At 41.7% G+C, this 19,944-nt stretch overlaps 1 protein-coding gene across 1 annotated transcript in view; it reads right to left on the bottom strand.

Moving 5' to 3' along the window:
• The window catches only part of JDP2 (Jun dimerization protein 2), a 75,062-nt gene that overhangs the window by 11,104 nt on the left and 44,014 nt on the right, over positions 1–19,944 (bottom strand). The window contains exon 3 of the mRNA XM_036735976.1: positions 6,687–6,791. Coding sequence (XP_036591871.1) covers positions 6,687–6,791 — 105 coding nt within the window. The remainder of the gene's footprint in view (positions 1–6,686; positions 6,792–19,944) is intronic.

The raw sequence follows: 19,944 nt of genomic DNA, 5'->3' as shown, positions 1-19,944 counted from the left end.
CTTATGAGAGCTATGACCCTAAGCATGTTACTTACCTTCTGTTTGCCTGTGTCCTCATCTGTAAAATGAAGATAATAACGGCACCTCCCTCCCAGAATAGTGGTGGGGATCAGCTGAGATAATATTTGTAAAGTGCTTTGCACAGCGCCTGACACATAATAGAAACTAATACAAATGTTTATTCACTTCCCCTTCTCTGGGGATGGGAAACAATATAGACACACACGCAAAGATGGGAAAGAACCTTGAAGTCAGGGGACTGTTTTGCATTTTATCACACAAGCAATGGGAGACAGCATAGCATATACAATAAGATAAAACCATGTAACATCTGTTAGGGTGTCACTTTTTCAAAAGATCATATTCACCTAGCTCAATATAAACAGAGAATGTTAGAGCTGAACCTTTGGGATCATCTAGCCCAGGGGTTCTTAACTTGGGGTCAATGAACTTAAAAATTTTTTTTGATAACTATATTTCAATGTAATTGGTTTCCTTTGTAATCCTATATATTTTGTGCATTTAAAAACACAGTTCTGAGAAGGGATCCAAAGCATCGACCTGACTGCCAAAGGTGTCTATGTCCCCCCCAAAAATTAAGGACCTCTGATCTATCCCGACTTCTTTATTTTATAAATGAGGAAAGTGAGACCCAAAACATTAAACTGTTCACTCATGGTTACATGGTAGCTAGTTAGCAGCAGCCCTGGGATAAGATTCCAAGTCTCCTGACTCACAGGCCGGTGGTTGTACTATGTGCTATCACACACACACACACACACACACACACACACACGTAATATGTGTGTGTAATATAATAATATATAATATATATTAATAATATAATAATAATATATGTATAATACCATACACCAGAAAAATTTACAATTGTTGAAAAATATACTGATAGATTAGATCCATGATAAAGTGTATGAAGGACAGCTAGGTGGTGTTGTAGATCAAGCACTGGGCCAGGGGTCAGGAATACCTGAGTATAAATCTGCCCTCAGACACTTACTAGCTGTGTGATCCTGGGCAAGTCACTCAACCCTGTTTGCCTCAGTTTCCTCATCTGTAAAATGAGCTGGAGAAGGAAATGGCAAACCACTCCAGAATGTTTGCCAAGAAAAGTACAAATGGAGTCACAAATTGCGACACAAAGAGTTGGACTGAACAACAACATAGTCCAATTTGACTGAAATGTAAAGTATATGAAAAGAAATGATGGGAACTGAGGGTAAAACAATAGGTGATAGCCAGACTGTAGGAACTAAAAATCCTAAGGGGGGTATAGTGCGATGAAGGGGAAGTGGTGAATTCAAGAAATGCTGGGGAGGAAGAACCGACCAGCTTGACAACGGATTAGGCATGAGCAGCGAGAGAGGAAAAAAATCAAAGAATGCCCTAAGGTTTCAGCTCTGGGTAATAGGAAGGATGATAAGTGGTATCATCATTCAAACAGGGAAGTTTGAATCAGGGTGGAAGCTGTTGGGGAAGGATGACGGGCTTGATTTTGGACATACTGAGTTTGAGGTGCTGCCAGGCAGAGATATCAGTGAAAGAACATCTAATAAGTGCCTACTATGTGCCAGGGACTGTCCCAGGTACTGGAGAAACAAAAACAAGAGTAGAAGAATCTGCCCAGGTGGAGTTTCCATTGGACATGGGGGTTAGATTAGCTGACTGAAGAGGTCCCTCCCACACTGAGATTCTATGATCTGTGAAGCAATTTCCTACCTCTCAGGGTTCTCAGGATCAAATGAGATCATCTTTGTAAAACACTTAGCACAGCGCCTGACACATGCTAGGGACTTAATAAATGCTTGTTTTCTTCCTGTTACCCTGTAGAACATGCCCTCGGAAACTTAGAAAAAGAAAAAGCATCTCGAAGCCCCCAAAGGAAGAATATCTACTTTCAGTCTGGGTAGGGGGAATATGGTATAACAGATTAGAGTTCAGATCTCACCTCTGACCCTTTAAGTCATATCCCCCAGAGGACCTATGATGAAGCATGTTACCTATCTCCTGATAGAGACATGATGGATGCAAGGTACAGAAAGAGACATACATTTCTGGACACGGTTGTTGTCTGGATTTGTTTTGTTCAACTATGCTTATTTTTCTTAACAAGGATTTTCATTCTTTCTTTTGTGTTTCAATGAAGCAATAGTGATCCCAAAAATAAGATGCCTGCTGAGACATTTTTTAAATGCACAGAAGAGAATAGAAGGAAATTTGGAAGGAAGCACAGTAAGCCAAACAGTTTTGAAAGTAACATGTAGAATTTATCACATACTTTTTTTAAAAAGCAAATGGAATGAAATGGAGATTCACATTCTCAGAGAGAATCCTCTTTTTGCGTTCTGCTGTGTGCTTAGAAATGTTTTTGTCGTTTCAGTTCAGAACAAAAATATTTTAAATATGTAAAACAAACAACTATTTATTAAGGGCCAGTTACATATATACATACATATATATGGACTGTCTCTATGTATTTATACATATATGCATACAAACATGCACGTGTGTGTGTGTGTGTGTATGCCTAGGGAAATCCAAAGGCAGATAACAAAAATAGTCCCTGCCCTATAATTTCTACAAACATGAATTTACTGTGATCCCCTTATCAATCAATCAATAAACATTTATTAAGCACCTGCTGTGTACCAGGCACTGTGCTAAGCTCTGGGGATACAAAAAGAGGCAAAAGACAGTCCCTGCCCTCAAGGAGCTTCTGCTCTAATGAGGGAGTCACTAGGCAAGTCCTTTACCTCAATGCCTCAGACAAGTTCCTAAGATGGGTTATAGAAGAAAGAACTTGTGTTGATGGAAGGAGCTCCCAAAGCAGGACTTCTCTATGCAGAAGAAATCACAGTTCTTTCATATAGGCATATATGCATTCTGGCCAAGGCGTTAGAAATGTAAATCAAGAGAAATGCTTTCCAAAGGAGACATCAAATCTATCTTGAGGTCAAGAAGAGTATGCACTAGTCTGCAAGGTCCTCACGAAGGTAGAGCTTGGAAATCATTAGCAGTGATCCCAGCATTAGAAAAGGTGACTAAGGGGCAGCTAGGTGGCACAGTGGATAGGAAGGCTTCTTAAACTTTTTTCACTCTCGACTCCTTTTCACGGTTCAGCAACTTTCTTTGGTGTTGTGCGGCCTGAGGGCATACACAGTGCAAAGTGCGCTCGCTTTGTGTTCAGAACCAAGGCTGCAAGTGAAGTTTCAAGAGCTGCCAGAAACATCTCTGCTTCATTATGGGCTCGATTTTGAATTAATTTTCGGTTGTTGCACTTTCAGAAACCTTTTACTGTTGCCAAATTTTTTTCGACCACGTATAATGTCACGACCCACAGTTTAAAAAGTGCCGGTAGAGCACTGGGCTTGGAATCAGGAAGACTCATCTTCATAAGTTCAAGTCTGGCTTCAGACACTTATTAGCTTTGTGATCTGGGCAAGTCGAGTAACCCCAACTGCCTTGGAAGAGGAAAGGAAAGGAAAGGAAGGGAAGGGAAGAGGAGGGAAGGGGAGGGAAGAGGAAGGAAGGAAAGGGGAGGGGAGGGAAGGAGAGGAAAGGAAAAGAAAGGAAAGGAAAAGAAAAAAGAAAGGAAAAGAAAAGAAAGGAAAGGAAAAGAAAAAAAGAAAGGAAAAGAAAGAAAAGAAAGGAAAAGAAAAGAAAGGAAAGGAAAAGAAAAGAAAAGAAAGGAAAGGAAAAGAAAAGAAGGGAAGGGAAAGGAAAAGAAAAGAAAAGAAAGGAAAGGAAAAGAAAAGGAAGGAAAAGAAAAGAAAAAAGAAAGGAAAGGAAAGAAAAGAAAAGGTGACTGAGGTAGATGGGGTAAGGGAGGGAAGGGGAGTCTAGATCTGGAATATTATAGGCTGGTTTACTAGTTAAATGGCAGGTGCAAGAGTTAGCTCAGGAAAGTCATCCCTTTTTTGATTAATTATTTTATTTTATTTTTTTAATTTACAACACTCAGTTCCACGAATTTTTGAGTTCCCAATTTTCTCCCCCTCCTCCTCCCCGCTCTCCCCCAAGACAGCATGTGTTCTGATATAGGTTCTACATATACCTTCACATTAAACTTATTTTCCCAATAATCAAGTTGTAAAGAAGAATTATAACCAATGAAAGGAACCATGAGAACGATGCTACAAAGCCTTCCCTAGCATTTCTTTTCATTAATTCCCTTGCTATTCTGGATCTTTTATTCTTCCAGATGAATTTTGTTATTATTTTATCTAGCTCTATGAAATAATTTTTGGTAGTTTGATTGGTATGGCACTAAATAAGTAAATGAATTTAGGTAAAATTGTCATTTTTATTATATTAGCTCGGTCTAACTACAAGCAACTGATGTTTTCCATTTATTTAGATCTGAGAAAGCCATCCCTTTAAGGACAGGTTGGAATCTCTCAGCATGCTAATTTGAATATTGGTCTTAATTCACACACTTATCCTGCATAATCTGTCGCTGAAAAAACTTGAACTCTACATATTCAGATGTGAGCATTACCTTTCTCTCTAAGCTATCAAGGTGACACAGTGGCTAGAGTTCAGATCCTGTCCCAGACTTTATTGACGATGTGACTCTATGGCAAGTTACTTAATCTCTCTTAGCCTATACACTTCCACATCTGTAAAATGAGGATGATCATAGCAGCTGCCTCCTAGAGTGGGGAAGAGGCTTAAATGAGATAATCCATGTCTCAAGCACTTTGCAAACCTTAGAGCAATATATGAGTCTGCCCACCTTTACCCACCTCTCATGTTTATAAACTTAGGCTTGTATCTTCCACTCTTCTCCCTCCATCACCTCTCAGATTACCTCTCTGAACACCTCTTATATCTGCTCTTTCTTCCTCACTCCCCTGCCACTCACTCTCCTATTGCCAGAGTCGTCTAACCAGTTTTTCAGCCTCCACTCTCTGCCCTCGTCCAATCCATCCTTCATACAACTGGCAGGGCAATCTTTCTCACATAGATATCTGGTCAGGTCACTTCACAGCTTAAAAATCTTCCATTACTCCCTATTGCCTTCCAAACAGAGTTCCAACTCCTTAACTTAGCATTCAAGGCCAGTCTCCACCTGACAACACTTTATCTCTTATTACTTCTGTCATGCAATCTCTCTCTATCTCTCTTACTTCTTTTGTTCCTTCCTTCTTTCCTCTCTCTCTCTCTCTCTCTCTCTCTCTCTCTCTCTCTCTCTCTCTCTCTCTCTCTCTCTCTCTCTCTCTCTCTCTCTGGCAGTCAGTGTTAAATGACTTGCCAGTCAGCTAGTAGACAGTGTCTGAGGCCAGATCTAAACTCAGGTCCTCCTGACTCCAGGGCTGTTGCTCGATCCACTGCACCACCTAGGTGCCCCCATGCAATCTATTTCAACCAAATTGGAATACTCTCCAACCCTGAATCTATTCCACACTCTCATACCTCCATGTATGTGCTCATGTTGTTCCTTTTGTCCAAATTGCCCTCTTCCCCTATTCAATTACTGCTACCCTTTAAGACCTACCTCAAATGAAACCTTCAGAAAGCCTTCCAGGATCTACCACATGACAACAATCCTCCCCTACAGACCTCGCATCACTCTCTCTTTGTAACTTCAATGCATAGATGTGATGTATATTGAGAAACAGATATCTATAGTGGATTGAGGACCAACTTTGGACTCAAAAAGCCTGGGTTCAAGTCCTGACTTGGACACACAGAAGCCATGTGGACATGAGCAAGTCAGGCAGCTCTCTAAGACTGCATTGGCAAACTAAGTTCCTGTAGTAGGAGTTCTCTACATCAGTGAAATTGCACGTTTGGACCCCCCAAAATTGTATATTTTAGCAATCTATGTTGGTGTGGGGCAGTTAGGTGGCACAGTGGATAGAGTGCTGGGCCTAGGCAGGAAGATCTTAGTTCAAATATGGTCTTACTAGCTATATGACCCTGGGTAAGTCACTTAACCCTGTTTGCCTCAGTTTCTTCATCCATAAAATGAGCTGGAGAAAGAAATCACAAAGTACTCCAGGATCTTTGCCAAGAAAACCCCAAATGGGGTCACAACGAGTCAGACCCAAATGAAACAGTTGTTAGCCCCTTTTAGAACTTCCTTCTTGAGCAAAGCTCTGGTGATCCTACCCTACCTACCCCTCTAGGACCTATGATCTTGGCCTTATTTCCTGGAGTTAAACAACCACAAACCTGGATAGTATTAGCCTCTAAGCCAACTACTCAAAGTAGTATGTGCCAATTAGCCCAGGCACTAAAGAGAAACAGTCATTCATTTATTCACTCGTTCAACAAATATTTATTAAGCACTTACTGCACAAGATGGTCTGTGCTAGTTTCTGGGAGAGATACAAAGATAACAGACTTGGTCCATGACTTTAAGGAACAGTGAGTTTATAATAAGCAAAATTACTTCTACTTTTCTTTCCTTTCCAATGGCCTTCCACAGGGATCCATGGCTCTGGGGATTATTTCAATCCTCTTGAGGTAGGAAGATACTGGGTCCTTTAGTGATAATGGGAAGCGATGGGCAAGTGAGGGCATGAAAAGATAGCATACAAGGTAGCTTCAGTAGGTATAAGTAGGCATTGCTCTGGTTTTGCTCACATTTGGAAATTTCTGCCAGTCTGGAGATCTTCCTATCTGCTCTCAGGGAGAAGATCTGACTAATCTACTACACTCACCCTTTGCAGAAACTCTGTCCTCTCTTTCTTTTTGTTCCGGCATCGAGCTGCTGCTACTTTGTTCTTCTCCCGGCGCCTTTTCCTCCGCTCCTCTTCCTCATCTAGCTGTTAAAAGCAAACGTAAGAGTTGAGAAAATGTACCTCTATCCCTCTCTTGCAGAGGTAGAGGACTATGGGTGTAGAATATGAAATATACTGTCAGACAAAGTTGATGCACTCATACGTGTGAGCACACAAACACACACACACAAATGATGCACTTCAAATCAGAAGGGAAACAGCTAGGGAAAAAGTCTTTGCAGCAAGTTTCTCTGATAAAGGTCTAATATCTAAGATATATAAGGAATTGGTTCAAATTTATAAGAACAAGAACCATTCCTCAATAGATAAGTGGTCAAAAGTTATAAACAAAGAATTTTCAAAGGAAAGAAATCCTAGAACAAGGAAAATCAAGATATGTATGAAAAAAATGCTCCAAATGACTAATAATTAGAGAAATGCAAATGAAAACAATTCTGAGGTTCCACTGCACACCTATCACACTGGCAAAGAAGATAATAAAATAAAATGGCAAATGTTGGAGAGGCTTCAGGAAAATAGGCACATAATGAATTGTTGGTGGGTGGACCCACCAACCATTGGTAATTGGTCCAACCATTCTGTAAAACAATTTGGAACAAAGCCAACAAACCATGTATGTACCTTTCTACTCAAAATTAAAACTGCTAGCTTTATGTGCCAGAGGTCAAAGAAAGAGGAAAGGGATTCATACGTACAAAAGTAGTTATGGCAGCTTTTTCCACATGGCAAAGAAATGGAAACAAACAGGATGACCATCCACTGGAGAAGGGCTGGACAAATTACGGCTTACGGATGTATTAGAATATGGTAATAATAGTTAGCATTTATACAGTGCTTAAGGTTTACAAGTGCTTAATACCTGCTATCTTATTTGGTCCTCATGACAACTCTGTAAGGGAGGTGCCATTATTATCCCAATCTTACAGACAAGGAAACAGAGGCTGAGAAAGGCCAAGTGACTCGCGCAGAATCACACAGCCAGTACACGTCAGCAGCCAAATTTGAACTTATGTCTCCCTAACTCCAAGTCTAGTACTCCATCTACTATTATACATTATTGTTCTGTAAGAAATGATGCAAGGGACAGTTTCAAAGAAACCCATGAAGACTTGTACGAACAGATGAAGAGTGAAGTGAGTGGGACCAGGAGGACAATTTGCACAATAGCAATGTTGTAAAGGGAAACAACTCTAAAAGAATTTAGAACGCTGATCAATGCAAGTGACCAACAATGATTCCAGAGGGCTGACGATGGAGACGGGCCCCATCTCCTGCCAGAGAGGGGATGGAATTACACTGAGATGTCCACAAAGAAAGGCAATGAAACGAAACAAGAGAAGTGCATTGAAGCATTTTTTTTAAATGCACAAAAAAAGAACAAAAGGAGGAAGGAATCACAGGCAAGCGGGACAGCTTTGAAAGTTATATAGGGTTAATCACAGGATTATAAGTTTAGAGTTAGAAGGGACCTTTTAGACTATGTTGAATGTATTACGCACTTAAAAAAAAACCAAGGAGTAGATAGCAGAGATGTACAGTTTAACGTTCAATCTTCTTTTTCTCTTCTACTTTGTGTGCTGAAATGCTCATTTATTTGTTTTTCGTTAAGGTCAGAAGTTTGATGCATTTCTTGGACTGGAGGAACAGGGTTGTTTTTCTCTTTGTAAATCTTTGCTATAAGGTATGGCTTGCAAGGCAAGGGAAGAAGGATGGGAAATTTTGGGAAAGGAAGATGGTATAAAAACAAAAGACATCAACAAAAATAAAATGTTTTTGAAAAGCACAGATAGCCGCAAGTCATACTAGAGAATTAGACAGGTCCACTGGGTCCCAACATGGCTGCCCCCAGACTGCCTGCTGAAACCGAGTCTTACCTATTTCTAGCAGACATCTCCTCTAACAAACCAGTTGTAAATAAGGTGAATTTTAGTGTGTGTGAAGTGGATTTTTGTTATTATTTCTTAAAGTTCAGTTTCCCGGGATCCATAGCCCTAACAATCGCTTGTTCCCAGGTATTAGATATGAGTTCTCACAATTATGGCTCAAAACATCTCCACTACGCTTGCGCAGCGTTATATAATGATAAATAATATAAACATTTGTGCTTAAATTGTAAATACTCACTACAACTGCACAATGAGATACAGGGATGAGGTGACGTAAACTTATGAGGCTATTGCCAGCAATATGCCTTCTTTGTCTGTTGCCCTATAAAGTATGTAGGCATTGGTCAGTGAGTGGGGAGCCCTTAGGGTGGAATGCACAAGCTGGAATGCTCTGTGTGCCTTGATTGGCCCCCATCAAGGCTTGGGGGAAATCTGTGTTTGCCTCAATTGGCCCCCATTGAGACTTGAGGGGATTTAGGGGGGTGCACAAGCTGTGCCTGTCTCTAACAACTCCATCAAGACATAGGGGTAGTTGCCCCAACTTCTTGCCAGCCCCTGCGAGAAGGGTGATCAGGAAATGCTGTAGAAATTTGTGCTCCCATTATCAGCAACCCTTGTGAGAAGACTAGACTAGAATAAAGTAAGATCATTAACCCCTCCAAAGCTGTCTTCCTGCATGACCAGATCAAGAGTGAATCTGTGCTAGCAGCCCTCCTGTGTGCTAGAGTTTATCTGTCTTACACCAGTGCATGAGATGTACCCTAGGCTGCCAGACTAAATGACTCCAGGCCTGAGAAGTAGTAAACCCTCTGTGTCAAGTCTAAGTGGCCAACAAAACCAGTGGAGAACTTTCCCAAGCATCGAAGGCTCATCTCACAAGAAGGAAGGGACAGTAGCAGCAGCTTGGGTACTACCACCTGTCAATAAAAAGGGCGGCAACCCATTAGGAGATGAAGCCAAGTTTTCTGCTGCCATCCTAACCCAACCCAAGCCCTCAGGGCAAATTTTCCAGGTCACCAATTTTCAAATACTTCCTAAAGAAAGCTTCTTTTTGGCATGGGCTCAAATTTCACAACTCCTCTTTAAATTTTCCTCTCCCATCATGCCTTCTGTAAGTGCTGCCTTAACTTGACTATGTTTCCAGAATCTCATTTTTCATCCTCTCTGGTGTACACAAACACCTCTCAGATCCTGCTCATTTTCCTTTTGAATAGTCTCTTGAGCCCCTTTCCTTCCCCCACCCCTTCCCCACCCTTCTTCATTCTTTTCCCCAACTCTTTCTCCCATAGTTGGTACCCACTTCCCGTGAAGTCCTATGTTAGAGGATCCCTTCAGGCTCCCTAAACCTCATTTTAGGAAACAAATGTGTTCAAAAAGCTTCAGTGGCTTCCTATTGCTTGTAGAATAAAATACAAATTCCTCTGTTTGACATTTTACAATCTGGCTCCAATCTACTTTTCCAGGCTCGTTGAACATTATTCCTTCACACTTCAGGTTTCGGCCAAACTGCTCTGCTGTTCTCCATATACCACATTCCATCACTGCGTCCTCAACAATGGCCATTCCGCACTCCATCCTTCTCTCCACCTCTGTTCCCTTCAAAATTCAGTTCAAGCACAGCCTCCTGCATGCCCCCTTTCCAAGTCTCTTCCCGGTGCTAGAGCCTTCCTGCCTCCCCAGTTAAAGTATATACATTGTGTATTTACATATAAAAGGCAAGCTCCCTGAGGGGAGGAATTGTTTCATTTTTGTCTTCACATCCATGACACTTAGCACAGTGAGTGCCTGGCACATGGTAGATATTTAGTGTATATTAAATTGAAATAGAGCCCCAGCTTTGGGGAGATCAGCCTTGTTTCCCATCACGGAAGGAGGTTTGTTTTTTTTAAGCTTTTCATGAAGCTGGGGTTCTGCAGTTAAAATTAAAGAATCCATGATACATGGAGGTTGTGCAGTGGACAGAGGGCCAGGCTTGGAGTGAGGAATTGACTGAAGAGTTCAAATCTGGCCTCGGACATTTACTAGCTATGTGACCATGGGCAAGTCACTTAACCCTGTTTGCCTCAGTTTCCTCATCTATAAAATGACCTGGAGGAGGAAATGGCAAACCACTAGCTCTGTGACCCTCGGCAGGTCATTTAATCATGTTTGCCTCAGTTTCCTCATATGTAAAATAAGCTGGAGAAGGGAATGGCAAACCCCTCCAATGTCTTTGCCAAGAAAACCCCAAATGGGGTTACAAAGAGTCAGGCATGACTGAAAACAAATGAACAACAACAAAAGGGAAAAAAGATAGTCACTATCACAATTGTCTTTAAACTCTCCCAACCTACTGCTCTTAACTTGAACTTGGTATCATACCTAAAAGTGACCAACTGGCTGCCAAAAAAATTACAGCTAGAGAATACAGCATGTCTTGCTCGTCTTGGGACACTCTAGGGTCAAAGGTTGATTGAGAAGTCTCCAAATCCCTACAGGCTTGCCAGTTCTCTCACCTCTGGAGCCAGGAATGCAACTCCACCAGCCCCAGGCCTGGACCGAACGAACGCCCGGTTGAACAGGATTCCAGCCAGGAAAATGAATGGCTCCAGTCACCCAGAAACACAAGCAACCTCTGAGAGGCCCAGGGCTGAGGACCCAGGATCATAATACAGAACTCACAGCAGGTCTCAAGTCCAATGGATTCTTCCTCTGGAACCATATACATTCTAGGTAAAGCCTGGAGGATCCTGTTCTATTCTCACTCCACATCAGGAGGCTGGCTAGGGAGAAAGACAACTTGTCATCACCACACCTGAGCACTGAGCACTGAGCACAGGTGACAGTCCAGCCTTCAGCCTCCCAAGAAATTAACTCTCAAGTTGCAATGTCCCAGTTGTCCCCTAAACCAGGAGAGGGGGAGGATGGTAAGAAGGAGCCATGATGAAATCTTCACTACTTAACCTCAGCCAGGGTAAGACTGAGGTAACACTGACAGGGAGAGGAAAGGGAAGGAACTAGAGGAAGTAGCTGCCGGCAGTGCAATCCCACTCATGGTCAAAGAGGTTTGCCCACAAACTGCCAACATGGTATGCAACCTGAGCATACTTGCTGCTGGACAAATAGAACTGTGAACCTCCCTCCCATGCCATGCCATGTCACCCCACCCTTTCAGGGACTATAATGACCAAGTCTTGTTTCCCCAACTCCTGTTATTTACGAAAGCTACTCCTTTCCACTAGGCTAGAGAACCTATGAGGGCCACATCCTGGCCCATATTCATGATGAAATTGCAGCTGTCTCACCCTTCATTGAGCTTCATGCTCTCTCAGGCAAACCTCTAAGACTGTAAGTTGTAGATCTGTTGGCAGATGGAATTTCCTCACCCTGGGATTTTCAATACCAATGAAATCACAGGTCCAGACTCACATTATTTTTTATCATCATCATTATGTTATGCAGTTCTTTCCCCACCATTTGTCAGGAATTGACCCCCCTCTTCCCCCTCACCATTCCTTACTTTAATCAGGTAGTCTTATCAATCGCCAGGTCAGTTAAGCTTGGGGATGGGTTCCTACCTTCACAAGAATCATGGGAAAGCTCCTGGGGAACAGTAAGACATTGGCAAATGCCTTTTTTTGAGACTGGTGATGCTTGTACCTGTTGCTTGTATTTCCTGCTTGGTCCTTGGTCTTTTATTTCCTGGTCTCCCTGCCTAGATCCCTGATCCTTAGGACTTGTCTATACACTAAGTGGATGTAAGTATCTACTACTACATCTAAATCCCACTGCTATCTGGTCCTACTATTTCCTGGCTTTGACTCTACTCTGTACTGCCACTGGCCCCTGAGTAACAGCTTCCAGGCTCACTCTGAAAGTCAGGGTGATGTACGTAGCGGGAAGAGCAATGCAGGTTGAGTCAGGACATGGTCTCAAAGCCTCTCTCTACTCCTGTGTAACCCTGAAGAAGTCCTCTCTTCCCTCTGAATCTCAGTTTTCCCAACTGTAAAATGATATGATCAGACTAGATTTAATTCAATTCAGCAAACATTTACTAATTATCTAGTAAATACTAGTGTACAAACCCAAAATAATCTCTACCTTCAACTAGCTTACATTCTACTGGGGGAGGAGGAAGAATATATGATCTCTAAGGTTCATTTCAGTGCTAAGTCCTCTGAAATTGGGGTCAGACTCAACTCCCACATCTACCCCTTATTTGCCCTTCCTTCCCTCAATTTGATTCTCTTGGTCCCATCTCCTCATTTAATGCCCAATTTATTATCTTTCGTCTACTATTAACACTGCCAAATAAATGCAAGAAGTCCTCAAACCCTAAGTCATTTTTCCCCTGTACACACTCCATGTGGCATGTCTCAATGTCTCACAAGAATTAAGATTAGATTTAGCCTAAATCCCACTTACAGCTATTTCAGTTGTCCTCATAAGAAATGGAAACTAAGGGCCAGTGTACCTCTACCAATTGTATCCTTGAATACTAAATCAGCTTTCTTTTCTCCTCTATACCAACTCAGGAACTCACGTTCTAATGGGTCATTTTCCACCTCCACACAGACAAAAAATTTTAAAGAATGGTCAGGAAAGATAGACTCTTGCAACCTTTGTGATAAATGAAGATACTAGAGTAGAGGTGGGAAACCTGTACTAGAGAGAGTCCAGAGGAAAGAAATCTAAATGATTAAAGACTTGAGAAGAGACTGTGCAATGAAAAGTTAAAAGGAACTAGGTATAATTGGGGGGGAAATAAAATATTAAATTTAAAAATAAATAATTTTTTTTTAAAAAAAGAAACTAGGGTTAGGTGGTATCAACCTCCCAATTTTTATCTTCTTTGTAAGCCTGGAGCTTAGTACAGTGCCTGACACATAGTAAGAGTTTAATTAAAAATCCATGTTGACTTGACCGTTTTCTTCTAAATCACATTTCAATCAACTGGCCAGTTCCATACACCCACTCCAACAAAAAATCTAAAAATCACACCAGGTCTAATAATGATCAAGAAATCCAACAAGAAACTACAGAAAGTAATTTCTTCCACCACAGAACTGAACAAAAAAGTCAACAAGATGCCTATGGACAATGGGAAAGGAGGCCACAGAAAAAACTAGTATAGACAAACTAGACCATAAGCCTCTCATCAAGACCAGAGATGGGTTATAACATGTGCTGCTTGCAAGGCTCTGTCTGCAGAGTAAGAAAGAACAAAGGAATCCCCTGAGAATGTCCAGGGTAGTTGGAAAGCCATAACAGGGACCTTTGAAACTGTAAGGAGCACTCAGGCTAAGATCCTTAGGACTCTGTCCTTAGATGCCATAGAGATTCCTGAAAATCTAGCACTCTGAACTTCAAAGATGAAGATGTGTAGGTTGGTGTAGAAACCTAGGCCCAGATTGAGACCAACCTGGACTAACCACCCCATCCAAAAGGCAGCAGAAAGTGGAGCCTGGTCCTGGCACAAAGCCCTAGTCCAAGAACTAAGGCTAGGGAGAAAAGTCCACAAAAGAAGATCTAGACCACTGTAAAGAATTTTAATAGCTCCAGATAGATCCAAAAATCAAAACCAGAAGACAAGATACTCCATAACAACCATAAGTAGAGTCAAAGGAAAAAATGAGATTTTCCATGAGAAGAAGAAATGAAACAAGGAATTGAAAAAAAAATAAAAGTTCTAGTGCACAGAAGTGGAAGGAAAATAAATTAGAACAGAAAATGGTAAATCATGCCAAAGTAACAGAGTTCTTGAAAATTGGAATAGAAAAATATAAATCTATACTTCTGTGAGAAGCAAAAATTATTAGAACAAAATCAACAGATTGAAAAGGCAGAAGAAGATAGAAATTCTATGTTATCAAAAACAATTGACCTAGAAAACAAGTCAAAGAGAGATAATTTAAGAATCAGTGAGGTCTCTGAAAAGTATGGTTTTAAAAAAAAATCCTGGACACTATATTTCAAGAAATCATAAATAAAAAGTGCCCAGTTCTGTTAGAACCTGAAGGCAACATGAAAGTAGAAAGGATTTGCCAAGCATCTCCCAAAAGAAATCCCAGGAATGACTTAGGAGTGTCATAGCCAAAATCCAGAGCTTCCACATCAAAGAAAGACGCTATGAATTACAAAAGAGTTCAAGCTCTAAGGAACCCTAGTCAGAATCTCACAAGACCTGGAAACTTGTACTATAAATGAGATCTTGAAATACGATGTTCCAAAAGGAAAACAGATAAAAGCATACAACCAAGAATAACAACCTGCAATGCTAGGTATAATTATAAAGGTGGGAAAAAGTTGATCTTTAATTGAATGAAGGACTTGGAAAAATGTCTGATGAAAAGACTAGAGCTGAATAGGAACTGTGAAAGGCAAACACAAGGCTTGAGATATGGGCTAATACTCTAATGGGGGAGAAAAAACAAGTGTCCCTTAAGAAAATGTCTCCAAAAAGTATGTAGGGATCTGGGGTTCCATAGGTTTCACCAGAGTGCCATCCCCATGCCACCCTTTGCTTTTCAGCTCCCTTTATGTGTTGTTTTTCCCCACTAGAATGTGAGCTCCTTGAGGACAGGGACTATCTTTCTTTCTGCTTCCATTTGTAATCCTCAGTTCTTAGCTCAGTACTTGATAAAGAGCACTTAATAAATGCTCTTTCAAATAATAATAATGATGATGATAGCTAACACTTATAAGGTGCTTACTACGAGCCAGGAACCGTGCTAAGTGCCTTAAAATTATTTCTCATCTGATTCTCACAACGACCATAGGAGGTAGGTGCTACCTTGTTTTACAGATGAGGAAAATGAAACAAACAGAGGTTAAGTGACTTGTCCAGGGTAACACAGCTAGTAAGTGTCTTGAGGGGAGATTTATTGACTAGATTTAACTTAAGAAAACCAGAGGACCTGGGTAGTGGTGGATTAGTTCTACTCTGAGAGTTTTAAGAAAGGAAAGACAAGAGTCTTTCGATGCTATAGCTTGTGAGCTTTCCCCTCCCTTCTTCTACCTTCCTCCCATCCCCACCCAAAATTATTTAATAGTATTTCTTTTTTTCCATTTACATGAAAAGACAATTTTCAACATTCGTTTTTTAAAAAGATTTTGAGCTCCAAATTTTTCTCCCTCCCTCCCTCCCCTTCCCTGCTCCCCAAGCCAGCAAGCATTCTTTAAACAGCTTCTAATAAGGGATATCTACCAAGATAGCATAGTGACAGTAGTTGGTATGAGACATCCACTCCCCAAATTCTGTGATGCAGTCTCCCATCAGTACATACGCATTATGGACTTAACCTTAGAGATGTGTGAGGAGGGGGTAACTCACAACTCCTAGGTGCTGAAAGTACTTGCGATATTCCCCTTAGGCAGGAGATAGCTCTTCTGCTGATTTCTTACAGAATTCAGAAGCTACTTTCCCTCAATGTATCTATTTTGTCCCCAATTCTCCATACACACTCAGAAGGGTACTCTTCCAGGGGCAAGATGCTAATAGTAAATCGCCAAATCCTCCACCCTCTGAAGTTCACAAAGTCCTCATCTAACCAAGAGGGGAAGAGGAGGAGGAGGAGACAGACCAAGGTCAAGGCCAAGGCTTTTCTCCTCTCAACTCCCCCACAAGTGATTCCTTCCTGGGGGCTTGGCTGGAAACTCCAACCACTAAGCTACCAGACAGTTAAATCCTGGAATTGCAAACTGGATTGCTATTTTGCTGAGGACTCACAGGGTATAATCAACTTTTCTCAGTCAATACTAATACACTTTTGGTGCAAGACACTGCCTTTTATCCAATAGCTTTCAAAGTCCTCTAAATTGATTAATTGATTCACTTAGCCTAAAGCCCATAAGATTGATAGATTCAATAAAGATGTCTAGGCCTCATTCACAACCAGCTCATAGATTGATTGATTCTATCACCTGACCTTTATCTAGGCAGTAGCATCTGGTTACTTCAAGGAGGGTGGAGTAATAGATTGACACAAGCAAAATTCCACCCCCCCACCCTCCCCCCCCCCATTCTTACATATACAATAGCAACAACATTGAAAAAAAAATTTTGAGAGACCCTGGGGGAACAGGGATGAAAGCAACAACTAACCACTTACATCAGAGGACCTGTGATAAAACATGTCACCTACTTCTTGACAAGGAGATGATGAGCTCAAGTTGTGGAAGAGATATACATTTTTGGATGTGCCCATTGTGTGAATTGGTCTTGCTCGACTATGCTTACTGGCTCCAAGGTGGTTTTTCCAACTATTTGGGGGGGGGGGGGCGGGGTGGTGTGAAAAAAAAGGCAAAAAAAGGGAAAAAAAAAAGGAAGGTCATTGAAATAGAATAAATTCACAAACAAGCAGGACAGTTTTGAAAATAATGGTCTGAATCTTTACGCTTGTCAAATACTTGTAAATATATATACATATATATTATATATATATATATATTTTAAAGTAAACAATATGGAGCAGGGTTGTCATTTCATATAAAATTCTCATTTTGTCTTTTACTTTGTACATGGAATCACTCTTTTTTTGGCATGTAAGTTCAAGATTAAAAATGTTTTAAGCTAAAAAATCCCATTTCCATCACACACTTGACAGTTTTCTAAAACTCAGCCTAAAAATGGGCTGTTGTATTTATCATGCTTACAATTCTTCATATATCTACAGCACAGAGAATCAGAGCATCTAAAAAAAGGAAGATAAAAGGGAGGAGAAATGAGAGGAAAAAAAGGCCACTTGAAACTCAATATCTTTGAGACGTGCCACAGATCAGAGTGACTCACCAACCAGTTTCCTTGCCAGTCAGTCAATAAACATTTATTAAGCACCGACTTTGGGGCTGGGACTGTGCTGAATGCTGAGAATTTAAATTTTAAAAAAGGAAAGAAAAGGGAAAGGGAGAGGAGAGGAAAAGAGAGGAGAGATGAGGAGAGGGGAAGGAAGGGAAAGGAAAGATAATCCTGGCCCTCGAGGAGCTTACAATCAGGAAGCTGAGGTGGAGAGAAAAGGTATTTGAATGACTGTGTCCAGAGTAGTGAAGAGGTGGGAAATGGAAAGTGGCTGGCCAGGTGCCTCCTTAAGTGGAGGTTTTGGGAGGAGCTCTCCAACTCTACCCTCTCCAATCAGAAGGAAGAGCCCCAGAGGCAGGGGTACTGATGAGGCATGAATTCCAGGGTTTAAGCAGTCTTGCAGGATGATAAATGATGAGGTTCCTTGGGGTGTGATGGGTGATATCAAGAGAAAAGCAGCCCAGTGAAAGATGGCTTTTCTAAATCTTTACTTTCTAGGGCCCACAACCCCAGATTCCAAAGGAAACCTCTAATTTTCAAGATTTTTCCTTATCAGATCATATTTGCCCCTGGGCTATATTCCATGTCTTTCAGTAAAGCATGGGTGTCCAATACAGGGGTGATACCAGTATCAGAGAAGTGCACAACCACAGAATCTCAGGCCTCAGGGGTCATTTGCCCAGCTCACACTTGAATGAGAATCCCTCTAAAATATCCCTATCGTGTAGCCAGCCAGCCAACAGTTGGAGGCTGAAGGCTTCAAGTAATGGGGACTTTGCCACAACCAGGCTGCCAGAGCCTTCACCACACACAGAAGAAATGCTTTGAAGATACACACAGAAAACTCCTAGTTTGATAAACCAGGGTCCAGATGCTGGAAATTACACAAGAGTGGCCACCAAGGGACTGCAAAAATAGACAGAGGTGGAGAGCTCAGTTGAAATATATCATTGCCTTGTCTATAGAGAATTGGGACAGAGGTACATAGAGCATAACCCTTTTAGGCAGGAAGGAGTCCATCTCCAGAGGATGATCTGACTCAATCCTTGGCCTTTGTGTCTTTAGCAGCTACACATGCTGCTCTTCAGCCATACCCAGGGATCTGAAAAATATCAGCAGCAGCACAAAGCTGCAGCGGTGTCTTCAAGCATGAAGGACAAAGAGAGCAGGGAGGGGAGGGGAGGAGGAAGGGGGGGGAAGGAGGGAAGGAGGAAGGAAGGGGGAGAGAGGGGGAGAGAGGGGGAGAGAGAGAGAGAGACAAAGAGAGAGAGAGAGAGAGAGAGAGAGAGAGAGAGAGAGAGAAGGAGGAGGAGGAGGAGAAAGAGGGAGAAGGAGAGAGAGGGAGGGAGGGGGGAGAAAGAGAGAGCAGGGAGAAAACGGAATAGAGAAAGGGGGGGGGGGAAGAGGAAGAGAGGAAGGGTAGGGGAGAGAGAGAATACACAAACCCAGAGGACACCCACATAAGCAAAACAATAAACTATAAAATACAGGAATAAAGGAAGTAATAAATATAAAAATGGACATAATGAATGAGACTTCTCCTAAAGCAGTGATATTACAGGTGACAGCCCGGATATGTCCCACTTCATATCTCTACAGACCCAGAATCTCCCTTTACCCTCAAAAAAAAAAAGGATTTTATGAGTATGGACATTTTTGAGAAGGAATGGTGGGGCTGTTAGGGCTACTGAGCTCCCATGTGAAAGCTCCAGTTTGCAGGGTTTAGAATCCACCAAATTTCAACTCTGAGGCTTAAAAAACCTTCCAGGCAGCAAATTCACCCTAAAGTTTCGCCCTAGACCCTTTGTACATGAAAGGAGCCATGTTTCAGCAGCAGAGACCCAGAGCACCCTGGAAAGTAAATACCTAAATACCAAACATACCAGACATTCCCCCAAATAAACACACAGAGGAGCTGGGGTGGGGTGATGGTGGTGGGGTGGCTGTCCCCCTGCATATAAGACAAATAAAAACAGATCAGGCCAAAGGAGGTTGGGGGAGGCCTAAATCTCAGCCGCGGAGGCCTCAAACCATTACAGCATCACAATTTTTCTAACCATTCCAGGGAAGAATGAAGAGCTCCCCTCGGAATGCACATTCCACATTCATTCTGACCCCATCCTTCCCTAAGGGCCTCTGGCCCTTCTTGCCTCAGTCACCTCTCTGGTATTCAGCTTTGCTCTACAGAAGAAAACAAAGCATTCTCTCCCATCAGCCCACTCTCAACTCAACAATGATGGGCCAGATCTGGCCTCTTTGACACAAGATAAACTTCTTCCTGTGAACAAGCATGTGTGTCAATAATAGTTTGCAGATTTTTTCGTTTAACCTTCCAAACACTTAGGATTTATAGCTCTCAGTTAAGGTATTATATGTGTTGTTTGTTTTAAAAGCAGATGGAATGGGGAAGACAGAATGAGGAAAGTATGAACCTAGTTTTCTAGATTAGCTTTGCCCCTCCATCAGAAGGAAACACAGGCAGTCAGTCAATAAGCATTTATTAAGCACTTATTAT

Source organism: Trichosurus vulpecula, chromosome 8, assembly GCF_011100635.1.
Source record: "Trichosurus vulpecula isolate mTriVul1 chromosome 8, mTriVul1.pri, whole genome shotgun sequence".
NCBI lineage: Eukaryota > Metazoa > Chordata > Mammalia > Diprotodontia > Phalangeridae > Trichosurus > Trichosurus vulpecula.
The sequence above is the reverse complement of the archived record's forward strand: the minus strand, read 5'-3'. Positions and strand labels throughout refer to the sequence as shown.